Source organism: Cygnus olor, chromosome 21 (genome assembly GCF_009769625.2).
Source record: "Cygnus olor isolate bCygOlo1 chromosome 21, bCygOlo1.pri.v2, whole genome shotgun sequence".
Lineage (NCBI taxonomy): Eukaryota > Metazoa > Chordata > Aves > Anseriformes > Anatidae > Cygnus > Cygnus olor.
In genome coordinates this window covers 1,104,434-1,123,447 of record NC_049189.1, presented here as the reverse complement: position 1 = coordinate 1,123,447, position 19,014 = coordinate 1,104,434, and the positions used below count along the sequence as shown (strand labels likewise).

Below are 19,014 nucleotides of genomic sequence, written 5' to 3'. Positions count from 1 at the left end.
TCGTTGACAGTCCAGCCAACAAAGAACTGGCGGAGCACAGGCAATGCCAAACCAAGTAATTCAGTGTAAACAGCCTTGTCAAAAGATTTGACATGTTTTTTTGATACAATCATAGCATGTAGCCTAACAGACTCCTATTTCTGAAGGGTTTAGCCTGAATCCCTCTGGAGGATATTCCTCTGGGACACTTACAGTTGTCCATCCTTGGATAGCACAGTTCACACCGATGGATAGGTCACCGCTGGAAAAGGGAACGTGGCAGGGAATCACATCCCATATTCTGCGGTCCCATGGAGCCCTACCACGCAGTTACCCGTAGGCTTGGAGACCTGTATGTGCAGCTCAAGCAAACAATGGCAAACAGGTGAGACAAAAACAAGGTGAACGCGGCTCCCACATTTAGGAAGGGAGAATCCTGAGAGCCTAGGGCTCCTGGATGAGAATCCACGTGGACACGAGCTCTCCACGCCGCGGGCGGTCTGGGCAGGACGGTGTCACCGACCGGGAGCGGGGCTGCCTCCAACCACGGCACCCCTGAGACCACAGCCGCAGAGTGTGCGCAGCTCGTGTCCACACCTCAAACAGCCTGTTGACAAAATAGAAAAGGTTTGGGAGGGAGATCCAAAGAAGATGAAAGATTTGGAACAGATGCCTTGTAGGGAGATACCGTACGGCATAAAAGGTCTCCTAGAGAAGAGTAAGGGTGGCTTGATCGCAGTCTGCAAGTACCTGCACAGGAGATGGTTTCTGATAGCAGACAGCTCTTTAATCTAATAGAGAAAGACATAATGAGATCCAGTGCTTGGAAGCTGAAGCCAGGCAAATTCAGACTAGAAACACGGTGGAAATTTTTTAGCAGTGAGGATAATTAACCATAGGAACAATTTACCAAGGAATGTGGTGGATTCTCCAACTCGTGCAGTATTTAAATTAAGAGTCTACATATCTTTTGAAAGATAAGCTCTGCTTCAAGCAGATATTGTTGGCTCCATCCAGGATGAGTAGGCACGGGGCTTAGGCAAACAGTGCAGGAAATCCAACCAGAGGATCAAAATTTGTTCTTTCTAGCCTTAAAAAGGTGAATTTATGAAATGGACAGATGGATAGAGCTGAAGACTTTGAGCATGAATTTGGGGCCCACATTTGCTAGAAACAGCTCTGTTTTTGCAAAAGGATGCCAGGCAGCTGGTGGGCAGGGGGGTCCTGAGTCCCCGTGCTGGCCCTGACCACCGCATCCAGCCCAGCTTTTGGGAATCGCACCGAACTCTGAAGCGAAGTCACTGTGCTAGCCTGTTCCATACGAAGCCCTCAAGGCTGCCACCGCCTTCGTTTTCATTTTTAATGGCCTCTTATCAGCAGAGAGCGAAGAACAGATGCTGAAAATAAGGTTTTCGAAGCCCCCCTCCAGCAGGCTGTGCCGATGGGGCTGGGAGGAGGACAGGGAGCTGGGGCTGTGCAAGACGAGGCACGCCGGCAGCCTGCCTGTTTGTTGGAAGCTATCAGGGCTCTCGGTTCCCCGGAGCTGCCCGTACATGCAAGAGCCGCGAGCCGATCTTGGCTGTTTTCTCGCAGGCAGCCCCTCGCCACGCCGGCCAGCTGGTAACTGATAGATAATTAGTATTTTTCTCAAGTCTGCTTTGAGGTGGATCAGCGCGCCCTCCCCTTTAAAATACTCGCAGAAGCGTTAATGGGGTCTTTGGCCTCCTGTGGCCTGGCTGCAAAGGGGCAAGGCCTCGGTGCTGGCAGCTGGGGGCTTGTCCTGCTGCAAGAGGGGGACGAGCCCCACGCTACGCAGGGAATGGGGCGCCCCTTACCCCAGTGAGTGCGCACGGTGGTGCCCAGGCCACGTACGGCATCGTGCCTGCTGCTCCGGGGCACCAACAGCCGGTGATGGAAAGGCTCCGTGGCTGGAGAGGGTCAGAGGCAAGGTGAGGAAGCCCTGCCACCACGGATGTCATTGAGCAACTACTCAAAGCAAACCAGTCGGCATCCCGTGCTCGGCCCCCGGGAGGGCTTGGCTGGCCCCGTTCTGGTGGTTCCATAAATATTGCACTGGGAGACAGGGAGCTGAAATGGTTCCTCTGATGTAGCTGAAAGGGGAGGATGGAAACAACTGGTGTCGTTGGAGGGAGGTTCTCCTTGCTGGTTGCTCTCTGAAGTACGTTGAGATAGGCAGCTGTAAAGAGGAGGAGGAAATCTTCAGGAGAATCTGTAGAAATCGCTTCAAACTCTGGCAGCTTACCACATTTTCGAGAGTATCTGTACAACAGCAGTAGCCTAGAAATGAACGAGGGCACGCGTAGCTCGGTGCTCTCCATCTGAGCCATAAACATCTTTGTTTTTATGTGAGTAGCTGGGCAGAAGAGCATGGGTATTTTGGCATGCCAGAAATAGGAAAGCAACCTCAGCATCAGCCTGCTCCAAAGCCATTGAAGCCAGCCCACTGGAGGCTTTCCATGAGCCTTTGCAGGGCGTGGATGAGGCTCCAGGAGCTCCAGACACAATGGAATTAAGAAAAAAGGCGAAGGAATTTGGTGTGCGATGTTCCAACACGATCACACTATCAGCCCCACTATCTTGAACGTGCATGGTATGCACAGGTCAAGGGAACGACTTGCTGGCAGCCGCCTCTCCAGCGGGAAGGTAGCGCTGTCCCGCGGGGACGGCTGGGAAGTGAGAGGGGACGGGGACATGCTGCGGTGAGGCAGCAGCAGCGGCTTTGGCCAGCTCCCTCCTGGTCTGCCAGGAGCCCAGCTGGGCACTGGCACGGAGGAGGACACCTCCCGGGCAGCCGTGCCACCTCGAGCACAGCTGGTGGGGACCTGCGGAGCTCTGTGAAGAGCCGGTACCCAACGGCTGCACCTGCAAGGCTGCTCGGGGCCCTCTTTGTCCAGGCACCTTCTCGGGCTGGCTGCCTGGAGGAGGAGACGCCGTGCGGGGCTGGGCACCGCAGCAGTTCCTGGGCCGCTCCCGTGTGCGCGTGCCCAGAGGAGCCAGCACCAGACCCTGGAGGAGACGGCTCCACGCGGGCTCGCCTTCCCTTCCTCCCTGGCTCTCTCCCACGTCCAGTCTTCATAACGCAGCATGAAATAACCGAGCTGGTAGATTCCTGGTCTCCTTTTTGCATGATGCTGAGCTCCGGTGCAGGCTTGGTCAGAGGACCCAAGTACCCAGATGCGTAGAGGAGGCAGACTTACTAGAAACGATTAAAAAATCCCCCAGTGCGCCAGCGCTGGCTGCTGAGGCAGTGACTAAGAAAGGCAGTGATCCCGGCTGGCAGTTATTTTAGGGAGGTACGCACCAGGGAAGGAAGGGAGAGGAGTCCTTTGGGGGTGAACCAAGGGATTTTAATTAGGAGTAGCAGCACGATAACGAAGGTAGAAGAACGCTGGGGCTCTGCAGGCACCTGGACAAAAGCCCAGGTCCCGTCACCATGCCACAGGGACACGCGGGCAGGTGGGTGCTGTCGCAGCCCCTTACAGCCACCCCCGGCACAGCACCTCCGCGCCGAGCCCCGATGTGTCCGGCACCCGTGGGGGCTTTCCTCTTTGGCACCGGTGATGCTCTGGACGTATGTGAACCCCAGCTCATAGCAAACGAGCAGTGAGGTCACGCCGGGAGGAATTTCCAACTCAGTGAGAAGTTGTATAGGCTAGTGATTAAAAAATGGTTATTAAAAAAAATTAGAAAGGGAAAAATAAGCCCTGCAGTCGGCATGTCTTCCAGGATCTGTCGTAACAGATTCGTCCGAGCCGGTTAACGGTATTTGCGGTTTGCAAGATGCTACATGTCTGGGGAAGATGACAGACACATTATTATCACCTCTCCACTGCGATCTGTCCAAACCTGTCCCAGGATGCAGCTCCGCAGCTGCTTGCTAGGGAGTGCAAGGAAATTAGCAGCCGGAGGCAGCACTTTTCTTCTCTCTCTCTTGCCAGGCTAGTGGCTTTATTGGGATCCATTGACTGCAGTCCTGGACACGTCTTGAGTAGAGCTAATGAGGAGAGTGGAATGTAAAGGAGGAGGAGGAGAAGGCTGGTAGGGAGGAGGGGGGAGGATTTGTGGAAAAAGTAATTGTTGAGCAAATCATTTCCTTCAAGAGAGAAAGGAGGACTTGGCTGCAGCCCTCCCGAAGCAGGCAAGTCTAGACGCTTCGGTGTCAACAGTTGAAGATAAATAAGATTTTATCAGCTCCGAATCTGTTGGGACACATCCTCCTAGCGGTTCTGCTGCCCTGGGAGGAGTGCAGGCAGATGGACTTCTCTGCTAGGTCTCTCCACGCAGAAGGTTCAGGCTATTTCTCAAGTGAGGCTCTTAGCATACACGGGGAAAACACACCTCTCCCATCTCTCGTGTCCTGCGTGGTAGCTGCAGGTCCAAGCAGGGCACTGGCCTCTTCCAGAGCGGGTCTGGGATGTTTGCAGGGGGTGAACGGACAGGAATCTGAAGACTTAATTCAGTGCCGTTTCACAGCTGCCACCGCATTAGTCTCCCTGAATTTCTGTGGGGCGTGAGGTCCCCTGAACCTTGTAGCGCACAAAACATTTCCTTGGATGCAGTGGCAATGGTACCGAGATAACTGCTGGAAAGGAGAACTGAGGGGTCTCCACAGGGGCCGATTACACCACGGGGCTTCATCACTCCGGCGTGTTTGTGTCCCATTGTGTTCAGCGTGGATACAGCAGGGTCTCAGTCTCACCCAAGAGCAGCTGCGTTTCAAACACAGGGGTGAAACAAGTCCCATCCAGAGACCCTTTGGGATAGCAAGTCCCTAGAAAAACAGAGGTTCATGCTGATGAACTGCTGGCATTTAAATAATTTTGCTTTTCCGTTAATTCTTACTGCTCTGGACTTGCACTACAAGACATGACAGTGGCAGGGAAGAAGCAGCAGAAGGTGCCGTTGTATTTTCACTGCAGCAAACAAGGGTATGCGGACACCAGGAGCCCCGTGACTGTAGGAAGAAAACAGGCACGTACATCCTGCAGGTTTATGGAAGCTTAGGGCAGGCTGCTCCTGTTTGCTGTTTGTACTGTGCTGTCAGCCACAAGCCACACTGCGGTGAACCTGTTGTGCTCCGCAGACGTACGGTAACGGGCAGTCCGACGTCCGTCTGCGCGCAGAGGCGACACGATAAGAGCTGGAAGAACAATACCGACGGTCCGAAGCACAGACCGGGAACTGGAGGCACAGGAAGGAGATGCCCAGAGGCAGAACAGACTCAGACTTGTGTAGGTGTGGGAGAAGTCTCAGGATCGACATCTTTCAGCCTTGCTGCACCAGCACTGGTGACGCTGGGGACTGCACTCGGGCGTCCCCGGGGTGCTGCTCCCGGCCGAGGCTCCGACACCGCCCCGCAGACACAGCCCCGGCCGCGCTCGCTTCCCACATACCAGGGACAGCTCCTCTGGCCGGGGGCCAAGGAGTTTCTGCAGCACGCTCCCACCCCAGCGCAGGAACCTCTGCTCCTGGGGGCGCAGCCCGGCCTGGGACAGCAACGGGAGCTTTTTACGCATGGACGAGAGCAGAAGTCGTGGCTGCTGCCAGCTTGCAAAGCTGTGAACAAACAGGCAGGACACGAGGGAGCAGCCAGAGGCTTGCCCTTCACCCAGATCGCAGAGAAGTGGCCATGGCAAAAAGAAGCCTGTGAAGCATCAAGGTGACGGCACCAGTCCATGCGATAAATGCTAGTATTTCGGTCTCCTGGGTTCTGCTTTTCGCTTTGCAACCGCCCTGTTTTGCACTTGAGGAAGGCTCAGCACCTTTCTGTGCTCTCTGTAAGCCAGGTGCACGCACTTCAGCTGCGGCTCATGAAGCACCAGGTACTCAAAGCCATTACATAGCACAAGCCTGCACATAAATCACCTGTGCTGGATTATTGGTGATAGATTAGCAACTGCAGATTACCAGAGAGCAGCAGAGGCACCTGTTTGCCTCTCTGCTTGGAGCCTGAACAGGACATGCATTTTGCTGTCCCTTAGGGAGAGCGCACATTGCTCTTCTTGGCTGAAAATACGGCCGGGGATGGAAAACGTGGCTGGAAATATACTCTGGGGATGTAGAGTCTCTGGATTGTAAACACACGATGAAATGTAATGCTCATTCCCATGGTGGCCATGAACAAGCTGGGGCAGCAGGACGGGGAGCGCTTTGCTCCAGCAGCTGCGGAGCGTGCAGGGGGCCCACGTGCTGCCACGCTCAGCCTGCGCTGTGGGCACAGGCTCACGGGACGCAGCCCTGATCCTTCTTGCCCAGAGTTATCAGCACGGAGTTCCTTAAAAGAATAGTTTGTTATTGTTGAAGGATCTTTGAAGGCAATCCTGGAGCTGTTAAGACATGATAAGGTTATCAGCGGAGGCATGCCTGTGTTGAGCGGCAGCCTTTCTCCCTGCGGGGCAATCGCTGTGCTATTTAACAGAGATTTATCCATGTCATAACATGGTATAATGAGAGAATTTGTTACCAAAGAGCTTGCCATAATGCACCTCTGCTCCTCCAGAGCAGTTTTATTTCCCAGGCATGTTGAGGACTGCCCGGGAATGTCTACATGAAAGGATCCTTTGACAGGAGTTGTCAGTATTAACACCTGGCAAGGAAGAGCCCCCTCCAAATAACCCTTGTTTTGCCATGGCGTCTCCTCAAAACGGGAGTGCTGAATCCTGAGTGCACCCCCGAGAGCAGGTTACGTGGGCTCAAGCTTCTCTTCCACCCAGAGAGAGGGGACCCAGGGTGCTGCAAGGGAGCTGCGTTCTCCATCTCGGCACAATCCCTGGTGGTACACAGGGAGCTGATCCGACCCCGGAGTCACTGTGTAGTCAGAGTTAGCTGGCATCCAAGCAAAATGTAGGGGTTTTGGTGAAAGGCACTGTTACCGAGCATCTTCTGTCTGCTGGCAAGTCTGTATCCCTCAGATAATCAGGGTTTATTCTTGCTGCAGGTTCAGCTTCATGTCACATCTCCACATCACTGACAGACTCCAGCAGCCACAGCATCCTCCTGCTCTGCCTCCTCTGCCCTGCAGCTTGCTGTGCTGGCGTTGTCGTCTTGCTGGAAACGTGCTGCACCTCTGCCAGGCTCCCGTTCTGCCAGAACGGGCCCCAAATACCCTCGTACCCTGCGTGCAAGCTGCTTTGCTTGCTGCAGAGCCCCAGTGCCCCCTGCTTCAGGGCAGGTCTTGTGCCATGGGGAAAGCACAGCGGCCGTCACGCCGCACCGCGCTGGCAGCAGGAGCCTCGCTAGCCTTTGCACACCTGTATTTTGATGGCTCAGGACAAGCTTTAACATCCTCACAAATATTCTGCACGGTGGTATTTTTTTGGCATAAAGCAAGTGTTGTGGGGATGAGATAAAACCCTCTGAGCAGAGACATGCCCTGCCATGCAGGAACTAGCTGCGCTCCGTGCAGCAGGGGTGGGCTCTCGCACAGCAAACACATTCCTTGGGAGATGGAAAACAGCATGGCACTGGCAAGGCGGAAGGGAACCGCATCTCCTCGCACGTGTGCCCCAGACACGCGTTTACAGGAAGGCAAGGAGTTGGGATGAGTTGTGCCCTCCCCGCCCCTGCTCAGCCTGCAGCTCCCTCCCACCCCGGTGGGCACTGAAACCTCTCCTGGCTGGGACAGCCACTTGCCACTTGACCCCGTGGGGACCCAAATCGCCCCAAGAGGTGTCCTGGGACTATGCACAGGGTGAGCACCAACAGACCCGAGAGCAACCCCACGTTGGGACCCATCTCTGTGGGCTGTCCCTACCTTTAAGGGCTCAGAGCCCCCCATGATCTCCGGCTTCCTCCAGCACCAGCAGAGATGTTTCCCCCGCTGCCCTGGGGAGGTTTGGCCTCACAAAGCAGCGCTCCCTTGCTTCTTCTCGTGCTCCATCCCTAGCTCTCACACATGCTGCTACCCCCCTTGGAATTAGAGTGCTGCCTGGTGCCTTTCGTAGGCTCTGCCCTCACAACTCAGCGCACCTGAGCGGGGAGGGCAGGGGGCAGCAGTTAACTCCTTCCCGTGCCAGACGGGGCTGCACCGTGCGGGGACGATCGCTGCTCTTGCAAGAGGAGTTTGTCTCTTGCTGGTGATCGAACAACCCCTGTTGTGTCCACACAAGGAGTGTTCTGGTGCGTAAGACCCATTTCCTACAAAAACACCACTCCAGGGGCGATCCCCAGCTGCTGCCCAGCATGCTCCTCCAGTGCTGGCCCTAGCCCAGCGGCTGCCCCAGCCTGTCCCTTTGTGAGCTGCTGCTATCACTGCAAGTGAAGAATTGAGTCATGGTCAGGAGAAACCCCATTCGGCATCGCACTTGCTAGACATAATCAAACTCTGAGGTTTTGCATAATTAGCTGTAATTCTGTTATGCAATGGTAAGCATGGTTTCCTCAGCCGGCTGGGAAACCCTCCCCTGCGCTGCGTCAAGCAGCTGGTTGTGTCTGTGCATTAAAACTGTATGTTTCTAGGGAGAAAAAAGTACTGAGCAAGAAGTTACTGCAGAGACAGCTTCCACACGAGGTCCTGTGGCCTCTCCCGGACACGCACGGGGGATGCGTGGCAGCAGGCAGGGACCTGCTGCGCGGCGTCACAGCAGCACGGGCAGCGCCGCTGCGGTTCCTCCCCCGGCACGCAGGGAATCTTCGCGCTGGCACAGCACCCCCGGAGTGGTTACAATACAATAGGCAGTAATTGGTTTTGTAACAAGCCATTATTTTAATTTTCTGGGCTGCTGCCACGTTGGCGGTTCACTCGGAGCATTCAGCAGGCAGACGGTGGCTGGATCCGAAGGGCTGTGGCGAAACAAGCGCTGCCTGGGCGCGGGGCGAGGTGCTGCAGCGCTCTGCCCGCACTGGTGCCTGGCTGGATTTACACCGTAACAGCTTTACACCACGGAAGCAGTGCTTTGTGGCTAGAGGCAAACTCCACACAGTGCAGAGTGAATTTAATTCCACTTACCAAAAGGACGGAGGACAGCCGTGCGCACTGCGGTTAGCACCGCAGCAGAGCTCACAGTGCCTCTGGCCTGCACATTTCATGGTTGAGCTGGTGGACGGGCACGACAGAGGGGGAAGGAGTGCTGAGAGCAGCTCCTTCAGGGGCTCGGTGCTTCCCGTGTGCCTGTTCGAAGCAGAGCTGGTCCATACAGAGGTTGCTTGAGAGGGCGTGAACTTTGCTCGCGGTACTTCTGGCTGCCTTGCAGGTCTCTCATTCAGACAGACGTTGCCCTGGGAATGCCTGCTGCTCTTCCCTCTCCTGCTGAAAATGTGACTGCTGGCTGCTGGCAGCACCCCTCTGAGGACACCAGGGGAGCTTCCAGCATCCTCGTAGGCTGGGAATTCCCAGTCCCGTTCAGTGAGAAGCCAGCAGCTGAAGAACAAACGCAGGGTGTAGGCGGGTGGCTGGGGCAGGCTCGGCCGCTGTGGGCAGGGCTGGCCGAGCTCGAGCCCTCCGGCAGGGACACGGGTCCCAAGCACACAGCACCCCTCACACGAGGGGCAGCAGACGTCCAGGGATCCTGCTGCCCTTACTACGTGTTCGTGTTTTCCCTTTCCTGCTCCCAAGCTCTGCAGACACAGCTCTCTCTTCCTTTCCAGTACTCCCCCCTGCTGAAGAAACTCTACTGTCAGATCGCCAAGACATGCCCCATCCAGATCAAGGTGTCCACCCCGCCGCCCCCGGGCACCATCATCCGGGCCATGCCCGTCTACAAGAAGGCCGAGCACGTCACAGAGGTGGTGAAACGCTGCCCCAACCACGAGCTGGGCCGAGACTTCAACGACGGTGAGTGCTGGCATCGCCCCCGCGGGGAGCAGCCCCAGCCCCGGCCGGCAGGCCCCAAAGCTGGGCAGCCACGTGGCATCGCCAGGCCCTGGGACTGCCGGGTCCTGGGTAGCTGGGACCAGCACAAACCCCACAGCCCAGGCTTGCTCACTGTGCTTCTGCACCTGGACGGCGGCCCCTAGGTCTCGGGGGGTTGCTGCAGCTCTCACACGGCTCCTCTGACTCCAGCACTTGCCTTGCAGGCCAGTCAGCCCCAGCCAGCCACCTCATCCGGGTGGAGGGCAACAACCTCTCCCAGTACGTGGACGACCCCGTGACGGGACGGCAGAGCGTGATGGTGCCCTACGAGCCCCCGCAGGTACCCCGCCGGCCCCGGGGGTGGTGGGGAGCAGACCCAGCGCTGGTCCCTGTGCCGAGGGGTGAACCCGCTGGCGGCACGGCTGCTTTGTAGGAGACAGATCTGTGTCCTGGGCAGGGGGCCTGCTGCAATGGCATGAGGCCACCCCTGCTTGCTCCCAGCTCCCAGAGCAAGCCCAGCTCCTCGGAAGTAGGGTGCAGAGGGAAATCCCTCCCAATCCTGGCCCTCAGAGACCCCACAGCCCTTGCAGAGTCTCCTCTCCCCAGCTGGGACTGTCACCGTCATTGCAGGGCCATGTCACCACCCTTCCCCTCCCTGGGCCCCCATGGTAGCACCCCCCAGGGCTCCTCTGCTCACCCTGCAAAGGCGCTGGGGGCACAGCCCTGCCCAGAGGGCTGCCCCCGGCTCCCTGCTCAGCGTCCGCTCCCCTCTCCCGGGCAGGTGGGCACCGAGTTCACCACCATCCTCTACAACTTCATGTGCAACAGCAGCTGCGTGGGAGGAATGAACAGGAGACCCATCCTCATCATCATCACCCTGGAGATGAGAGAGTAAGTGGCTGTCCCTGCACTGTCCCTGCTGGCGTGGGGGGAGAGGCTGCTTTCTGCTGGCTAGGAGGAGGGTGGGTAGCAGGGCGGGACCCAGCACGACGCTGGTTTCTCCCCATGCAGCTGAAGCCTTCCTCTGCCCCACACCCAGAAGGACACTGCTGGACTGAGCCCAGCTGAACGTCCCTAGCAGAAATAAATTCATTGGTTTCTCTCTCCTCCCAGCGGCCAAGTCCTAGGAAGGAGGTCGTTTGAGGGGCGGATCTGCGCCTGTCCGGGCAGGGACCGGAAAGCCGATGAAGACCATTACCGAGAGCAGCAAGCCCTGAACGAGAGCGCAGCTAAAAACGGCAACGCCAACAAACGCAGTGAGTCCCCTTTTTGGGACAGGGAGGGTGGCTCAGGGCTCTGCTCTATCGCAGTCCCAAGCTCCTAGCCTGCCTTGCTGCTCGGAGGGCTGCAGACCCTTCTGCCTTAGCACCTTTCCCATTACAACCAAAATCACCGTGCTCCAGAAGTTCAGGCCCAAACCTGCACTGGGACATGATGCTTTGATCTTGCTCAACTAAATTTCAAATCCCAGAAGTAGGACCTATTCCCTCCAGAGTGCAATGACATTAGTGCAGAGCTTTCCTGTCCAGATATATTTGTTCTTTGCTATTAGTCTTTTAAAGGGATGTCTTCGATGCCAGAACACAGGTAAACAGCAAGCACCTTGCATGGCTTGAGCCTGAATGCTGCAGGGAAGCAAGGTGTTTTCAGCTGTGTTCGCTCTCCCAGGGACAGCCTACAAATGTCCAGGAGAATGGAAATGAGGGAAAAGGGGAATTTTCATCAAAAACACACACAAAAATATCCTAAAGCCACAAGCCCTGAATGAGAGCACACGTTTGGCATGTGTCAAGCTAATTCTCTTAGAAGTGGTTATTTCACTCTTCCCAGTGAAGGCTTGCAAACACTGCAGGGCATTGCTCTGCTCCTGCCCCACGGCTGCGGGCTGCACAACCCCCCCGTGTGCCTGGAGGACACAGCTGTTCCCCCAGCCAGACTTGACTTTCATTTTCCACTAACATTTTTCCTCCTCTTTCCTTTCCAGCGTTCAAACAGAGCCCCCAGGGGATCCCAGCACTGGGGACTGGCATTAAGAAACGGAGACACGGGGAGGAGGAGATGTATTACGTGCCTGTAAGTATCGGTGAGCCGCGGTGGTGAGCAGCTGCCTGCCGTGGCTGGAGGTGCTTTGGGCCCTCTGAGGGAAACCCCTTGGGGACGCAGTCTCAGGAAGGATGGGGCTGCAGGTCTCCCACGTGCCAGCAGGCACGGGGGTTAAGCAGAGAGAGCTAGAGGACAAGAGCATCTGTAAATGCCTGCGTTGTGGGCCCTTGAGTAGTCCCTGGTTGTAGTGACACTGTGCCTGCATGGCTGGGTGAAAAAAGGGTCCACAAGGAAGGTGGCCAGGTGAGACCTGGGCTTGTTCCGTCCTCCAGGTGCGGGGCCGGGAGAACTTCGAGATCCTGATGAAGATAAAGGAGAGCCTGGAGCTGGTGGAGCTGGTCCCGCAGCAGCTGGTTGACTCCTACCGGCAGCAGCAGCAGCAGCTCTTGCAGAGGCAGTAAGTGCCAGCCGGTGCGGCTCTGCAGTGGGCAGCACGGCGCAGGGAGGCTGCGGGGCTGCCCTGGCTCGGCCGTGTGGCTGGGGGAAGCCCTCAGGCAGCCCCCAAACCATCGCGGTGATGAGATGGAAGAAACCTGGGCAGTCTAGTTCTTCCTCAAAACCAAGGGTCTTCCCATGTCTGTGCCTGTAGGTGCCCAGCAGCACCAGTGGCGCTTGGTGAGGGCACCTCCCAGTGCCGACAAACACAGGAGTGATTTACCAAATGTCTGCCAGGAGATGCCAGGGCTGGGTGCAGAAGCCCATTAAATGCATCTGAGATCTGGTCCCCTGGAGTGGCCTTGCAAGCAGTAGCAGCAACTTACAGGATTATTTACAGGATTCTGGGAAGCATGAGCTACAGTATCGGGTACGAACCCTACTAAGGGGACTGCCCCCAGCGAATTCTCCATCTGCAGGGGTTTCTGCAGACACACGCGGCTGTTACCTGACAAACACGCAGCCCAGCCAATTCTGCAGTTTGTCCAGGACTGCTCTCCATGCAGACCAGCCTTTCTCAGAGCAACTGCCTGACAGCTCAGCACAGAAGCCTGGTCAGCCCGCAGGGAGGTCTGGGGAGAGGCCGGCTGGCTCCTCGCCTCCCTGCTGGACGCTCACCCCTGCCTTCTTTTTCCTGAGCAGGAGTCAGCTGCAGACGCCTTCGTCCTACGGTCCTGTCCTCTCCCCTATGAACAAAGCCCACGGAGGAGGAATCAACAAGCTGCCCTCCGTCAACCAGCTGGTGGGGCAGCCACCGCAGCACAGCTCCAGCTCGGCGCCCAGCCTGGGGCCCATGGGTAAGGTCCCCACCGCGCCCCGAGCTGCGGGGCCGGCAGCTGCGAGGCGCAACGGAGAGGCGGCGCTCCCCGCTCGTGGAGGCCCTGCCTGCCCACCCGGCAGTAGGCTCCTCGAGGAGGCCAGGGTTGTTCTAAGTATGTGGGTTACGTCTAATTGATCTGTCTGTTGCGTTGACATGGCTGCTGCCTAGGACCCGGAATGCTAAACAGCCACCCCATGCAACCCAACGGAGAAATGAACGGGGGCCACTCGTCCCAGTCCATGGTCTCGGGATCACACTGCACCCCTCCTCCGCCCTACAACCCTGATCCCAGCCTCGTCAGGTAGGAGAGGCATCTGATGCCCTTTTTGTGTTGTCCTCTGATGTTTCTTGCTGTTGTCCCTTACTCTAACCTTCGGATCTGTCTAGCAACTGGTCAACTGGCCACTGGTTCCAACTGAGAAATCACTGCTCATGAAATCACATAGTCCATTCTTCTCATCTCAGAAATCAAAGCCCAGCTACCTACTAGTTAGAAACATCTATTGCCCTCATAGACCTTTGGGTAATCCATCCTTGCTTACTTAAAAATCAAATCCACCTGAACAAGAATCTTTTCCTGCATGTCAAACTGCCACGTAGCTTTGTGAACTTCCCCTTCCTCATCAGTGATGTCTGGAACTCAGTCCACGTGGTTTATTTTCCATGAGGAATACGATAACGGGTCTGCAGACACTTTGTAATGTTCGTCTTTAAAAAGAACACAGATGTTTCAACAGACATCCTACCAAGGTTGGGGAGCCTGTACATCCAGTCACCAGTTGCACAGCCGCAGCCCAGCGCTATGTGCAAAGCACCCCTGCACCAGGCATGCCCCCTCTCCCTCCTCAGCTAGCTCAAGCACCCTCCAGTTATTCAGTGTAAGTTATTCAGCTGAAGCCTCTGAAGACGAGGAGAGGGAAAAAGAAAAAGAAAGTAATATTTAGAATGAACATAGTCCCATTCTTCATTTTGACATTAATGGAAATTTAGGTCACGCTTTAGACTGCAACAGCCAGAGGAAAAAAAAAAAAAAAGGCCAAGCATTCAGAGCATCCCCAAGCAAGTTCCCTCCTACACTCATTTGCCCACATCCCATCTGTACTGCAGGGGTTTGGAAGAGTTGCCAAGGCTGGAGGCAGCAGCAGCTCGCTGCAGTCTCCTCCTGCCTTTTCAATGAGCTGAACACGGTTTGCCACTACAGTGACGGTTGAGAGCACAGCTTATATTCGTGAGAAGTTAATGCCACTTTATTTTCCAAATTTTTTCTGCAGTTTTTTAACAGGATTGGGGTGTCCAAACTGCATCGACTATTTCACCTCACAAGGGTTACAGAATATTTACCATCTGCAGAACCTATCCATAGAGGTAAATGCTTTGGGAAGATCTGTTCTTACCACTTGTTTCTATCAGCTGTTGATCTTAAAAGCGAGGACAAAACTGTTTTAAAGGAAAGGAAAAACTGTGCACCAACCTGTTACAGAATTATGCTCCCCAAGATTTGTGTTTTTCATTTATTCATCCCTTCTAGTCCTTCAGATTTAGCAGTAGTTCAGCTGTTGGTAGCAACCACAATTGTCTGTCCATTGTTTTTTTTCAGACTGTCAGAAACGAGGTCTGACAAGCTCACAGGCTAATGGGGAGAAACAAATTAATAACTCAGTGCACTTGTTCTTTCTGGGACATCTGAAAAGAGCTAAATAATCCCCAAACCAGACCTCAAGTAGGTTTTGAAAGGAAAGCTGAGGTACTCGGCAAAATAATCCAAAGCCCTCTGAATCAGCAGAAACACTTCCATTGTATTTTAACGTGTTTTAAATCAGACCTTTAGATCTGATCTGAAGTCTTCCCCTGTTAACACGTAAGACAAAAGAAGGTGAAGAAGGGAGTCAAATGCAGGGTATCTGCGTTGTGGGAACAATTGTTTCAACCCCGGAATGAAATAGCACAGGTTAGGCAAGAGCTGGAATGAAAATAGGGATACATGTGTTAGCTGTACCTGCTCTTTGTGTGTCAGTCAGCCCTCCGCTGCTGGGAGGAGAGGAGCTGGCTACTGCAGTTCTTGGCTAAAGCGCAGACTCTCGGTGACGATACTGAGGCTGCTGAGCCTAGGACAGCGTCTAGGCAGGGACTTCCCCATCCGTCAGGGTAACGAGAAGAGAATACTTAAACCCGTGGAGCCATAGCAAGCCCTCTAAATCCTTTTCAGTATTTTGGCCAAGGCAAAGCTTCTGCCCTGATACTGTTTTGCCCCCAAGTGGTTTGTTCGTAGTAGTTATCTTCCACCCAGCAGCTACAATAAAGTAAGAGACCACATTTTGGTGATGCAGCTGTTGAAAACACAATGATTTTTCATTGGTAGCTGGGGCCAGTTGCATAATCCTAGCCTGGTTTTGGACCATTTTCTGAACTAACGCTGTTATTACCTGTGAGCTGTCAAAGGAAACATTTGGTATGGCCAAAACTTTGTATCAGGTTGCTGAACTGTCTGTCCAAGTTGACATTTGTAATTACTAATTGCATACTCGCTGTCTTCTCCAGTTAACATTCACACAAGTCTCTGTGTTTGGCATTAACACGGTGCTCTGGCAGCTCTCCACTACCAAGGGATTTGTGGTGGTGCAGCCCCCCATTGCTATATGATCGAACTCTCAGCATTACAACCACAGCCTGTAATGCCCGTTAAAGCCCCCTATTGCCTGCATCAGTGGCACAGATGACACAGGAGGGACCCAGACCAGCCCCCATCAGCGGGGCTCAGGGAAAGCACCAAATCCCACAGAGCCACCGAAGCCCACACGCGGTGGCTGCCTGGTGCCAGCCCAGCCTCCTGGTCCGGGACCCGAGGAGACGCGGGGGTGGGCAGCCAGGCTCCTGGGTCCGCGCCCCGTGAGCAGACAACGTGCTGCTCCACGTGCTGCTCCGCGACCTGTATCCAATGGGATTCCTCCCATTTTCACTGTAACTTGATGCGAAACAGTGAATGTACAGCACCACCCCCTTGTCCCCAAATAAAACTGTAAGTGGTCAGCTGGCAGTCGGTTACAAGTGAGAAGATGCCCCTCGTGGAAGCACCCCTGGGCTCAGTGCTGTGGCATGGGGAGGGCCAGGACCAGGACCTCGTGCTCGGTCCTGGTGGCCACGTCCCCTCTGAGCCACGAGCCGTGGTCCTGGGGCCCCTTCCCGGCGGTGCTCGCACCTCTGCCACCTGTGGGCACGCCTCAGAATCCTTGTTCTTCCAGGATCTCGGAGCACTGAAGATCCCGGAGCAGTACAGGATGATCATCTGGAGAGGTCTTCAGGAACTCAAGCAGAGCCACGACTATGGGGCCCAGCAGCTCATCCGCTCCAGCAGCAACGCCTCCACCATCTCCATCGGCAGCTCCGGCGAGCTGCAGCGGCAGCGCGTGATGGAGGCCGTGCACTTCCGCGTGCGCCACACCATCACCATCCCGAACCGCGGCGGGGCCGACGAGTGGGCGGACTTTGGCTTTGACCTCCCAGATTGCAAGTCACGCAAACAGTCCATAAAAGAGGAATTCACGGAGGGAGAGATCAACTGAGGGTCTCCGGGGTGCGGCGGTAGGAGACCGGACACAGTAAAAGGAACGGGTGGGGGGGAACCAAACCCCGTATGAAAAATGGGAAAACACTTTCGGCCTTGAGCGTCTGGAAAAGTGTAATTTTGCTGGACAGATGGGAACTCTAAGCCGTGTGAGAAGGCACGGCCCTGATCCGTTCTCTGGGTACCTTTCCAGAGAGGAAATCCCAGCGGTTTTGTCAGAGGATCGAGGGAGAACAGGGCGGCTGAGACAACTCATGAAATGGAGGACAGATTTTCTGACTGCACATGGCAGAGGAGTCACCTGCTGGCTCACGATACTGTATTTTACGATATTGTATTTTACTGGAAGAACCTTGCATCAAACAGATGCAGCATAAAGATAGCACATTTTCTGTTAGTGAGACTGGCCTTTCCTTCTTACCTAATCCCTCTTCTGTGTTCTCAGTGGTGTCAAAAACCAGCAGGTCTTTATCATCGTAAAAATTGATTTAGTCCTTACCTGCTCCATTTTCTGTAAAAGTATCTGCCATTGACTGATGACACAAAGCGACAAAATCTGCTTTCCTGATGGACTGCCAAAAAGCATCTGTTTCATTCAGTTCCTTGTAGAGCAGGAACCAACCCATTTGTCAGTTCCAGATGTGTTCATGTACTTAAATATTTGTGTATATAAACAGAACAAAATGTACATACAGTATACTCGTTGTGCTGCAAGGATAAGAAAAGATTTATTTTCATGTAAGCTATAAAAATTGATACTTACTCCTGAAACAATATGGTGTCAAGTAAATTAATTTCATGTTCTAGCATGTAAACATGCAGAAAATCACGTCTCAAGCCTTATCTATTCAGAATTCAGATGCGTTTTTTCCCTCCTCTGAATATCTATCACACAACTGCAGAGGGGGCAGGCCTGTGAATTCCCCTCAGAAGCCAGAGCTCTGCACAATTACTCCCTGCACCGTAGGGGGAGTTTGGAGGCAGATTAATGAGGTAGGTGTAAATTTGATCCTACCTTGGAGCGAGGAGATGGACTAAGCAACCACATGAGGTCTTTCCAGTTCTGTTTGCTGTTTCTGGTCATTTCTTTCCAGGCATACGTAACTTGTCTGTTGATTCAAGCTGAAAAAAGCTCAGCAGAAAGCAATGACGCGAGTGAATGCACTCCCTTCCCTCCCACCTCTTACCAGCGAGCTGGAGCTGGACATTTCAAGAGGCGAGATCTCCCGACAGGTCCCCGCGAGGCACAGCACCGAGGCTCGGGACGCGCAGAGGGAGGAGGGCAGCGAGCTCCTTCCCGCAGCTCTGGCAGCGCGGGGGAGCCCGTGCAGGAACGCTGCTGCCCGGCACCTTCCCAATGCTGTGTCTCATCCCCTGCCCTGCCCCTGGGCCGGAGACCACCGAGGGCAGACCCGCAGCTACGCCCCAGAGCTGGCACCAGTCGGTGCAGCAGCAGCATCCCCGCCATCCCTGCGCCGCCTCCCTCTGGGTGCCCAGGGCAGGGGGCTGCCACCTCTCCCCTGTCCCACCCGGCCACTGGGCCCCGCGCTGCTGCCCCGGGAGCGGCAGGGACGCAAGCACCTCAATGCCCTGCGCCCCCGTACACTACACCCAGGGGGATCCCGACCCCCCTTTGGCCTCGCTGAAACGTGAACGTGTCCTGCAGCAACAGCTAATTAAAGCACTTTAATGCTTTAAAGGTTTTGAAACAATCAGTCGTGTCTTCAAAGTTAACTAAGGCTTCTTCAGCAGTATTAACTGATACACTCCAAACATGTTACGAGTGGTAATTTTTGTAATGTTATCTTTGGAAAATGTGTTATTTTTATAGCTGTGGTTCCTTTTTTTTTTTTTTTTTTTTTGTAACAATAAAAACATGTCTGAATTACAACACCTGGTAACCAAAGTCTTGCTTATATTGTACTGAAAATGTTCTCATAATACTACTGCTAAATCGTGAACCATGACCTTTAAGGGCCTGAATTTTTTCTTGCTTCATCAAACAACCGTGAAGCTACAAAGACACAGTTCTGCAAAGAACAAGAGCACCTGGCAAGGCAAGAGTGCCACAGAAAGGCCATTTGCTCCCCCAGGCAGCAGGACAGCAGCTTGCTCTGTGGATGGACGCAGCCTTACCCAGTTTTGCAGAGCTCTCGCAGCCATGCTGCTTTCCATTCCTAAAGCTCTCCAAAAGGAAGCAAATGTCTCGGAGCAATCACATCTGCACAGCGCCTGCCTTAAAACGCCACCAAAGCGAGAACACCACCCTTGCTGTTAATAAGTTACTGTCGGGATTGAAAGAGG

The 19,014-nt window shown here is 54.6% G+C and overlaps 1 protein-coding gene across 3 annotated transcripts in view; it reads left to right on the top strand.

Annotated features, from left to right (window-relative positions):
• The window catches only part of TP73 (tumor protein p73), a 33,894-nt gene extending 14,951 nt beyond the window's left edge, over positions 1-18,943 (top strand). Inside the window, exons 5-14 of one of the 3 annotated variants that reach the window (XM_040533838.1) lie at positions 9,586-9,772; positions 10,015-10,130; positions 10,572-10,681; positions 10,904-11,046; positions 11,775-11,863; positions 12,166-12,290; positions 12,968-13,125; positions 13,317-13,449; positions 14,420-14,513; positions 16,388-18,943. In XM_040533838.1, the coding sequence (XP_040389772.1) occupies positions 9,586-9,772; positions 10,015-10,130; positions 10,572-10,681; positions 10,904-11,046; positions 11,775-11,863; positions 12,166-12,290; positions 12,968-13,125; positions 13,317-13,449; positions 14,420-14,513; positions 16,388-16,708 (1,476 nt within the window). In that variant the 3' untranslated portion in view covers positions 16,709-18,943. The remainder of the gene's footprint in view (positions 1-9,585; positions 9,773-10,014; positions 10,131-10,571; positions 10,682-10,903; positions 11,047-11,774; positions 11,864-12,165; positions 12,291-12,967; positions 13,126-13,316; positions 13,450-14,419; positions 14,514-16,387) is intronic. The other 2 variants (XM_040533839.1, XM_040533840.1) reach the window with 2 other exon arrangements.
• The last annotated feature ends 71 nt before the right edge of the window (positions 18,944-19,014 follow it).